Source organism: Eptesicus fuscus, chromosome 15, assembly GCF_027574615.1.
Source record: "Eptesicus fuscus isolate TK198812 chromosome 15, DD_ASM_mEF_20220401, whole genome shotgun sequence".
Lineage (NCBI taxonomy): Eukaryota > Metazoa > Chordata > Mammalia > Chiroptera > Vespertilionidae > Eptesicus > Eptesicus fuscus.
Genome location: NC_072487.1, coordinates 34,779,446 through 34,790,277, shown reverse-complemented (window position 1 = coordinate 34,790,277; position 10,832 = coordinate 34,779,446). Strand labels below are relative to the sequence as shown.

Genomic DNA, 10,832 nt, shown 5'->3' with positions numbered 1-10,832 from the left:
GTAATGGAATAGGGGGGTAGAGAAATAGCAAAGAGGAACTGAAGATAATCTCTCTGGATAGGAGTGACCCAGAGACACCCCTGGGCAGGGACATACATTAAATAAAAAATTAAAGATTGAGGCCATGAACCAGATCTAGAATAGGGTGTCCGCAACTAAAGACAGTCAAGATGGAAGAAATGTTCTGGACAAAAAAAGAGAAATGGATTCTAGAAAGATTTTTTTGAGGCAACACTACATAGAGCAACAGTATGGGGAGAGGACAGGAGACATTTTTTAGCAGTATCTATCAAAACATAGTTTTTAAATATGAAGATTACAGGACTTTTCAGAGCCTTTAGTGTTAGTATTCTCTGTGAGATCCTAAGATGTGTGTGAGGGAGGGTGCGTTTTGACTAGGCAGAGCTTCTCACAAGTATTTATTTGTTTTGTGTGGAGGTGGTAACATGCTATATATTTCAGGGAACGCTCTTTTGTCAAATGCCTGTGGCTTTTTTTTTTTTTTTTCAGGATGGGTGGGATTTGGTTCAAACATTTCTCTAAGCCAAGAATGGTGGCCAGTGGTTGGGCAATAAGCAAAATATTTTTATCCAACTCCTATGTGATAAAGCAGAAGTGACCCTCAACATTTGGACACCAACAATGGGAAAGATACAAAATCAGAATCAGAGAGGAAGTCACCAGATCATCACCTCTTACAACTACCCACAGAAATCCCTCCCAATTCCCAAAGCTCTGTCTATTACAATTCTCCTCTCCAGCACTCTTCCCCTCCTGCTTGTCAGCAGAGAAGGAATCAGGGAGTTCACCACGTGGGATTTTCTCTTGGATTTTTTTTTCAATATCATAGTACAAAGGCAATAAAGGGAGAGTCAGTGAGAGAGGTAAGACAAACATGTTCAGAGCCTTTTTAGAAAGTCTTTTTAGTACAGAGAAAGAAATAAGAAATCAGGGACTTCCTGCTAAACCACAAAGAAGATAGTTCATCAAGGAATGCTAATTTCTCAAGCATTTGTGGGGAATTACCCACTGTGTGGATTAAGACACCAGTGTACTTGTAATCAATGATGGGAGACCTCTCCTCAAATAACTGGGGTCAGCAGAGGGTCCTCTCCAGCTCAGAAGAACATGGCAGCTATGAGAAGCCACTCCTTCCTGTAGTACACAGTGCTGTGTTTTTAGGTTAATCCTCAAACATACATTATAGTTACTTTCAATGGTTAATGAATACCTTCTAAGTGCCTGCTTCATTTAATTGTCCAAAGGCCAATTGGTCCCAGAGCGTATAAAGCTACAAGCTGGCTAATGAGAGCATTCTCTCTGAGCGGGGGAAGCAGGGGAGTGGCAGGGTCAGGGAGCCGGTTCCCGAGGAGGAGGGATGCGGAACAGAACCAGTGCGGTCCTCTGTGCCCTTGCCCTTCTGACAGGCTTTCTGATCATCTGCCTGGGGGCCTTCTTCATCTCCTCAGGCTCCACGTTCAACTGTCGGTGGAACCTGATCCTGGCCTATCTGCTTCTGCCTCTGGGGTTTGTGATCCTTCTGAGTGGGATTTTCTGGAGTACCTACCGCCAGGCCAGTGAAAGCAAAGCGATGTTCAGCCATGTGCTCAGACCACATCTTGCTCAGGGAGCCGTGGCCCCAGCCACAGTGGACAGGTATGTGCTGATAAGCCAGAGGACAGATGAGGGTTGAGATGGGGCTGAGTTCTGGAAAAGCTGAGTGACTCTAACCCCACTGTGGAGCACTTGACATGTCTCATGGGGCTGTATGTCTAGAACCAAAGTGTTATCATCAGGGGATTTCTCTGGGGTTAGTTATTAGGAATAATGGTGCTCTCTCTGGGGAAAACCATGAAGTAAAGGGAATTTATATCAGAGACGCCATCTCCTGCCGCCTCCCCCTCCCTCTCCCCACACACACATTGAAAACCCACCTAAGCCAATTTAAGAGGCCCGACACAACCAGGTTATAAGGAAAGCAAGTCCAGAGCCTAATTCTGCCGCACAGCAAGGGAGAAAGCAGGCATAAAATCAGTCCTGCATTAGGAACTCAGTGAAGTCCCAGCTTAGTAACCCTTTAGGTATTGTGATCATACTTTGCATGAAAGATTCATTTGAGGGAAAGCAATTATATTCCAGAGGTAAGATTCAGATAACCTTGCCACAGTGCACCCATTAGGATGACTATTATTAAAAAGAACACCCCCCCCCAAAAAAAAAAAGAAAGAAAACCCAAGTGTCAGCAAGGGTGTGGAGAAATTGGAAACCTAGTGCACTGCTGGTAGGAATGTAAAGTGGTGCAGCCACTGTGGGAAATGATATGGAGGTTCCTCAAAACATTAAACACAGAATTACTATTTGACCCAGCAATCCCACTTCTGGGTATACAAACAAAAGAATTGAAAGCAGGGATTTGAACAGCTATATCTACACCAATATCCATAGCCGCATTCTTCACACTAGACAAAAGGAAGAAACAACCTAGGCCATCAGTGAATGAATGGATCGACAAAATGTGGTGTATACATGCAATAGAGTATTTTTTTCAGCCTTAAGAAGGAATTCTGACACATGCTACACCATGAACCTTTAAGACATTATGCTAAGTGACATAAACCAGACACAAAAATACAAATATATATGATTTCACTTATAGAAAGTATCTAGAGAAGTCAAATTCATTGACAAAAAGTAGAACAGTGGCTGTCAGGGGCAGGAGGTGGGGGGATGGGGAGTAACTGTTTAATGGGCATGGGACTTCAGTTTGGGAGATAATAGTGGTGATGGTTGCACAACAATGGGAATGTACTTAGTGTCACGAACTGCACAGTGGCCAAGGTGTTAAATTTTATGTTATATATTTTACCACATTAAAATATTTCAGTTAACCTCATGTTTAGTATCAGACAACCCCAAACCTCCTAATTCTTGGCTGACCACAGGACCATTTAGGGATAAAACATCAGGCATCATCCTTAAGGTACAGGCTGCAAGACTCCATAAATTATTTTACCCTCTTCATCTAAAATACTTTAGCTACTCTGTATATTTTGCTACTCTGTGTATTTTGAGTAAGTAGTGCACTTTTACCCATGACTTGATTTTTGACATTATGCTAATTAATGATACTAATTATAATAATCCAAACCCATTTCCGATGTTTATTATACTTACCAGCAAGGACTCTGGGTTTGATAAAATGTTGAGATAACTGAAGTGATTTTAGAAGATGCATCTAGAATGCTGATTTTATTTTGCATAAATGTTAGATAATTGCCTCCAGAGTATGAAATTCCTGATAAGAGTAATTGATTACCTTTTGGGTGTACCTTAAATTTGTTAATACATACATAACATCACTGTGCAGAAATGCCTTAAATTATAGACAGCATGACGCCCCCTGTTTATTGTCTCTTCCTACTGCATCTAGTAGATGCTTAGCTCAGTCAAAATGGCTAGCAAGGCAGCCATGGGAAGTTACATTTCCCAGAAGCATTTGCATTCAAATGGGTACCCAGGTTGAGGAATTAAAAGCAAATGGGCTTGCAGTGGTAGAATCCAGGGCACTGGGAATGAAACTGCTGGGGGTGAGGACTGGGAGAGATGAATGGGACTTGGGGGGCAGGCAGCAGTCATCCTGGAGCCTCTCAAATCACTTTAGGGGAGCGGTTGCCCACCGGTGGTCTGTGAGGTCCGAAAGGTTGGGACCGCAGCTTTAGGGAACGGCTCACCTTATTGTCTTCAAGTGTCTTAACACATTTGCCCCATGACACAGCCTTGGCTATTCTGAGTGAAGGCTGAGATGTGGGCTGTACAGTAGACAGTGGCTTCAGCCATTTGGCCTTGGGCCTGGTCACATTTGGAAGGGAGCTGTGCCTACAAATGGCAGTCCCTGTTCTGTTGTGGTTACATATCACAAACATTCCCTGTAGGCCCTGGAAGAATTCACTCTATAAATACACAACTCAACCAAGCTCACCCTCTCTCTTCTTCACCTCCATGCCACCCCCAGTCCCATTCATAATGGAGAAGCTGGAAGGAGTCAGCAATTAGCAACACTGGGCAAGATTACCCGCTCGGGCATGAAGGGTTCTGTGAGCCATTGGTCGGATGGTATGGGAAAAGTTGCAACTGAAATCTACATAAAGTTCTCAGTTGAAATCGCTTGGGAAATTAGTTGTTTTTCTTTTAACTAGCTGCCGAGACTTGAGTGATGGGAAAGAGACAAGCATCTGATATAGTTCAGGGAACTTCATGGAGCTGGTTTACATTCATTATTTTATTGGCTGTGAGGATCTGAGACTGTGAGTGCAAATGAGTAGAAGACGATGTGTGTGAATGGAGATGGGATGTGAATGGACTGAATAATTGGGTAGAGAAGGTCCACAGGTCAGGCCCTCATGTTCCCTACCCCTGCTAAGGATCTCACTCTCAAAGTCTTGGTTCCAGCAAGTAAGAGAGAGGGGATAGCCTGGAATAACCCACTGGGGAAAGTGTGACTACAGACACCCACATCTTATGGCTGAGAAAGAGAGCTCGGCTGGGAGAGCGACATGTTTTTTAAAAACTGGTGATGCCAGGGAAGAAATACATCTGTTTCAAAATCAATGTTTCTTAACAGTTTCACTTCGCACAGAGTGATCTGAGAGGCAGACATGTGCCTCTCTGGCCTGAACCACTTGAATAACCTGTACATGTTTGTGGCATTTTGTTCCTCAGGCCAGATTTTTACCCGCCTGCTTATGAAGAAAGTCTGGATGCTGGAAAGCAAACCTGTCCTGCAGAGGGAGAGGCCGTGGATGTCCCGCCACCTCTGTACACAGAGATGGACCTTGGATTTGAGGTTGCAAGTGGTGCTCACCGAGAGGCACCACCATCCTATGCCGAGTCTGCAGTGGACGGGGCGGTGGCAGCAACAACATGGAAAGATGCCCAGAGGCAAAGCCAAGAGTGCTGAAGCAGGGGGAGCTCTCTGGCCCCAGGACGGCCTCTCCTGGGACACAGCTGCTAAAAATAAAAGCAGGCAAGGGATTGTGGGAGGAAAAGCCATGTCCGTGACCCCATGCAAGAGCACCCCGAGATCTTGAGTCTCTAAGAAATCTTGTCAGCTTCATTATATTTTGTTTTACTGTAAGGGGACAAGTCGGATGGCAGGGTGGTGGAAAGACATGCAGCCTGATGCTTTAGAGCTTGGACAAGGATCTTCCTCTCTCTGGGCCTCAGTTTTCCCCTCTATCGAGTGAAGGATTTACGCTGGGGTTGATAGCTAACAATTATGGAATCCTTTTTCTATGGCATGATCTGTGCTATGAACTTTCTGTGCTTTTTATTTAGCCCTCCTTATTGCCTTCAGAGATGTGTGCTATGGTTATTCCCATTCTACACATGCATAAACTGAGGCTTTGAGAAGTTAAGAAACTTTTCCAATAACATACAGTTCTTTCCAGGAGGATGAAGGAAGGTCCATAGAGGGGGATGCATTTACTTCCAATTTTTATGCTATATACCTGGTCTTACTTCCCTCCTCACAGAGAGCAGTTTGGACTTCTCTCCCCCTTCAGAAAGTGGAACAATATGTTAAAGCCCCTGGAAAGGCAGCAGAGGTTGCTTTGGACTTCATCTGCTGGATTCTCCTTTAAAATGTTAACAAGGCCTCCAGGTTTTCTGCCCAGGAGCTTGGCCCTCACCTCTTGGTGTAGTTTCCTTTCATCTGATCATCATACTGATGATGAAAGACGATTCCTAGTGGTTAACAGGCAGCAGTTGGTGAATGGGCACAGGAGGATTTGGACAGTGATAGGAAAGATGAAGATCTTTCAAGGAGGAAGAGGGGTATCGAGATGGGATGGGGCCCCTTGGCCTTCTCTTCCCTGTTATTGCTGAAAAATACACAGGAAGCCACATAAAAGGAAATCCTGGGCCATATATGAACTTGGGCATCTGTGATTTGAATTCTTGACATCAAGGTCACAACTGGATATGCAGGTTGTCAAACAGGAAGGTGATCATTTGTAAGCAATGCAATTGTCTCATTGTCTCTTTTTATCCCTCTACTGAGCCAATAGTCCTGAAATTTTCCCTGGGGTCTGAGCACACTCACTGACCTGAACAAGCTCTATCGCTGGGCTTTCAGCCAGAGCGTGCAATTGTAATAGATGGTTTTTCCAACTACTGGTAGTCCTGTGAAACAAATGTTAATGTTGGTTTACATAAGAAAATTGTTTTAATCTCTTTACTGTAATAAAATTTTGTACTTAAACTTTCCCTTTTTTGCCACTGTTTTGTATCAGGGGGAAAAATAAATAGAGGAACATAAGTCAAAGTTTCATTATCTATGTGGAACTAACACAGCATCCAAATGAGTAAATCTCTTCGCAAAACCAAACATTACTGAGAAAAACTATTGATTCAGGAAATTAGGCAGGTGCTTTTTGAAAAGAAATACTACTAACAGGCATTTATTGACTTTAAAAAACACACATATGTACTCTGAAGCAAGTATCAAGAACATGGGTGTTACACAAAACAAAGCCCACCTTTGAAAGGCCCAGCAGTTAAAATCCACTGGGCCAGTCAGACAAGTGTCCGTGTGGTTAGTAAGAATTCATTGGCCACCCCAGAGGGATTTACTCAGGGAAACAGACATTGTATCCCCTCTTCCTCCATAAGCTTATGATAAAATTAATGGAGATGGATTGAGAACCTTGACTCCGTGAATGATAGGTGAGAAAGTGGACAAGAGGCAAACCTCTAAGCAGAGTGTCTTTGCTTGTTCCCTCTTCTCAAATGTGAATGATAATCTCACGGGTCACTGGGAAAGGGAAGTATTCAGAGGTGATGGCTCTCCAGTATTTTAATCTTATAATGTCTCCCTGAATAGTAAGTTTAAGTATCTCCCACCCCAGAAGGTGAGCATAAGGTAAGTTATAGAATAGTTCATGCTGCATCTTTTGCATACATGAGATGTAGTGTAGGGATTTTAAACACTCCATGCAAAAAACTCGCAAGTCCTTTTAGTGACAATCCTTCAGGATTCTACTTAAACACATAGTGCTTGGTGAGGTATCTCTCCAGTTCACCTACATTGCAGGGCACATACTAGGTGCTAAAAGGCATGGAAATATGATAAAGACATGGGTTTATAGTGCATATCCTCACTGGATCCTAAAATGCTCCTTGGCAACTCGGGCTGCTTCACATACCAGGTGGGCTGTCAGCTGCAGAGCCGGGCCCACTGATAAGGCCTCCAGCTGGTTGGAGTGGCGCAGGCATGCTGCTAAGCTCTGACGCCTCAGATAATCTCTTGCTGTTTGTAACTGTTGAAGGGCCAGTTGTAACTGTTGTAGACTGATTTACTGGCAGTTACATCATTTGCAAAGGTGTGAGATTTCTCAGACCCTTCTCCACTCAGGAATGGAAATGATCTCAAGGCTGGTGGCTGGGATATCAGTGTCCAGTGGCCATATGTTTCGAGAATAGCCAGTGCCTGACCAAGCAATAAAATGGAGTCATCTGTCAGGTTACTACCCATGCCCCCAGGTGCTCTTCAAATTCCCCAGACCTGCCATGGCTGATGGATGTTGCCAGCAAAGTGAATCCATGCCTTACACTGACCCACAGCTGGCCAGTGAGAAGTCCCCAACCATTACCCGTCACTGCCTGTATTACCTGCAGAGAGCACTGGCGCAGTGCAGCCAGCTGTCAGCCCAGGGCGTCACCATGGGACTGGTCATTAGTCTGAGGCTCCCTGTGCAGAAAGCCTTCCCGCCATGTCCAAGCCCTTTGGCCTACAGTGTCATGCAACGCTATTTGTCCCGTGAATACTGTGGATGGAAGCTGCGCTTTGGATCAGTGAGATTTGATAAACGATCTCATTTTAGTAATGGCTGCCTACCCATTTTCAAAGTCAACTAATAAACTCAAGAATCACGGATGGAGCAAAACAACTTTTTGTTCTAAAGGACGGAGTGACACCGGGCAGGATGTTTAGCATCCTTAGTCCCTTTCCATTAAACACCTACCTGGCACGTGTACACACATTTCCAAACTCGTACTGGCCTGGTTGGGAACCACGTGTTGCAATATAGTATATACTGTTACAGAGCGTTGCTGTCACTGCTCTGGAGGTGCACGGTGTTGTGAGTGAACCCTTAATATTAGCCGATTACAAGAGTGGCCCTTGCATTTGCCAGACTCTGTGTCTCTTCTATGATTGTCTCCTGTGGTCCCCACAAACTTCTTGGATTTCTCCAGTCATTTGCTCTTAAGAAAAACTAAGGGCTAGAGCTCCGTCTTTAAGAGCCTAATGCACATTATGTGCAGAGGAGTGACCTCTTGTCTCTCACTCTTTGAGGATAAGGCAAGAGGACATGTATGCATAGCTCAGCAATAGAAGCTTGGGTTTCAGGTAAAGGAGATACAATACCTTGGCAATGTGATGCCAGCAGGTTCCAGAGAGAGGCTGCATCCTAGAGCCACTGCAGGACCTTCCCTTTGCACCCTCGCTGAGAAGCTCTGTAAACATAGGTGGCTGTGCAGCTGCTGCTTTCCATCGCTGGGCCCAAGCATTGCTCTACCTGATATTTATAACACTGTGTCTGCTTCAACCCCACGCATCTAAGCCAACCTCTCACTAGACCCAAAGCAAGCCTACTCTCCAGCCCTCCCACCTCTCAACTCCTTGACTTTGTTCTTGCTATGGTTACCCCTGGTGAAATTATGTAAATGGTTACAAGTCTCAGGAAACTCACTCTTTGGGAAACCCCTCAAGTGCCGAGTCCTTCCTTCTCTGAGTCAATCTATGAATTTCCACAGCACATTGCCTGTGCCTCTACCGTAACATTCATGTCTATCCGATTCTTTGTCATAGCCTCCTGTCTCCAAATCACAAACTCACAGGAGCAGGAATAACATTTTATACATCTCCTTACTGCACCAAAACCAGGACTCTGCATAGAGTTGTTGAATCATTGTTTGCTAGATGAATGAATATATAGTTGGGCTGCTGGACACACATGACTCTGTAGAGAAATAAAGAAGTAGAATTTTAAAATGAGGATTAATTTGCATTTGAACATGGAAAGTTAGAGATGATTAAAAGTAGCAACTTGAGGAAAAATAAATATTTTCTTACCAGCAGCCAAGCCTAAGAATGTACTAATTGTGCTGACCAACACGGAGCTGAGTAGTGGATAAAAGGCCATCATGAACCATCACTTTAAAGACGTTGAGAACCAAAGCTATAAGGCAAATTGTATTCTGTTGCTGAATTTCAGAACTAGTGCTTTAGACTGTTAGCCCAAAGCCACCCTCCCATTATTTTGAAGTGAAGATACTTACAATGAAAGATCAAATGCCATTTCAGTTTCTGCTCACTCCCAGAGGCAGTTTTGAGCAATTCATCTGTCTTTTCTGTTCCATTTATTTAATAAATTCCTAAAGTCATGATAATGAAAACCAGCCCTTGCTAGTGTTCTGAAAGGCAGACTCATCAGAATAGTGACCACTACGGGGGTTTCTCAAATGGCAAAACAAACAAATAAGCAAAATTCCACAATCTTTGCATAAGGTTGAAATAAGGAATTCCTTTTTTTATTGGAAACTAAATGTCCTTGCAAGTTTCTGACAGGCATAGATAGAAAATAGAAACAAATACCTTAGTGGTGGGAATTTCCCTGCTTTCACTAATCCTAACTACAGCAATAACAAATGGCTTAACAGTCAAAGCACACCACGTCATCTGTGCAAATGACACAGTAAGTGAGAGTGCCGTTCCCAAGGAAGCAAAACATATGCAAACAGGTCCCGTGCACCGAGTGTCCTGGCTGAATCAGAGGGAGGCTGCCGAGGCTGTGGTACCCTTTTTCTGGGCACAGCCAGCCAGCTGTGACCCTATGCTCTCCAGCAGGGGTCCCCGCTCTGACCTGCATCTTATCAGGCCCCTAACTGTACCACCACACCAGTAAGGTTTGCTTCCAGCATCCACTTCATTTCCTACTTTCACAGCATTTCCTTGTCTCCTTTTACAGCCATTATAAGTAAGAGCTGAACGGTGTCCAAACAAGTGCATCAAAATGGGCCCTTATTGGGAGATAAGATAGCAGAGAAAACATCAGAGATAGCAGACGTGGTGATATTTTGTCTTCCCAGGAGGAATGAGTATAAACCCATGTATTACCCTCCGTGATGTAATCAAGGAAGGGCCTGAAAAATTTTAAACACTCATTTGCAGAGTCCTGCCAAAAAATGATTTCCTACCTGCATAATGAATGGCTGAATTTGAAGGAATGCAGCCAGCTCAATAGCTAAAATAATATCTACAAAATAAGAGCGAACACCCTTTGATATGTTTTGTTGATGGTGTGCCATTGTGATGTGTAGAAAGCTTTAGAAGATGTGAGAGAAGGTGGCACAGGGACTTTGGAGATGGGAAGGTGGGAAAGCGGGTCATCAGGTGGTTGGTGGGATAAGGTGAACTATTGGGAGTTCTACAAATTCCCTAATGGAAAAGCTGACCTTGGATGAAAAGCTAAATCCTCCTCCATGCTGAGGAGGGTCTTCTTAGGTCTGCCCAAGGGTACCTGTGGCTTGGGGTCTGCTCAATTCTGGCACTGGACTCGCCTCCATTACATTTCAGAACCTTTTCTCACCTGGCACCACCAATGCCCAGATGTTGTGATCAACAGTTTCATAGCCCACTTACTCTTTCTCAAAAGGGGAGGTTCCTTTGTGTGCTAACATACCAAGGACAAATGATAGCTTTAAAAGACAATTGAAGACCCCATCACATTGGGAGGAACTGACCAAAACCCAAAAAAAACCCCAGATTTTTT

At 44.1% G+C, this 10,832-nt stretch overlaps 1 protein-coding gene across 1 annotated transcript; it reads left to right on the top strand.

The window, feature by feature from the left end:
* Nucleotides 1-1,378: 1,378 nt before the first annotated feature.
* On the top strand, nt 1,379-5,070 carry TMEM252 (transmembrane protein 252). Its single transcript, XM_008144962.3, has 2 exons — nt 1,379-1,656; nt 4,720-5,070. The coding sequence occupies exons 1-2, from the start codon at nt 1,379-1,381 to the stop codon at nt 4,955-4,957; spliced, it is 516 nt and encodes a 171-aa protein (XP_008143184.1). The 3' UTR covers nt 4,958-5,070.
* Nucleotides 5,071-10,832: the final 5,762 nt, after the last annotated feature.

What these genes read in the sequence shown, in the direction of transcription:
- TMEM252 (XM_008144962.3), top strand. Translation starts at nt 1,379, where the DNA reads ATGCGGAACAGAACCAGTGCGGTCCTCTGTGCCCTTGCCCTTCTGACA. An exon ending in GCCCCAGCCACAGTGGACAG is followed by an intron (nt 1,657 to 4,719) that starts GTATGTGCTGAT and finishes TTTGTTCCTCAG; the next exon opens with GCCAGATTTTTACCCGCCTG.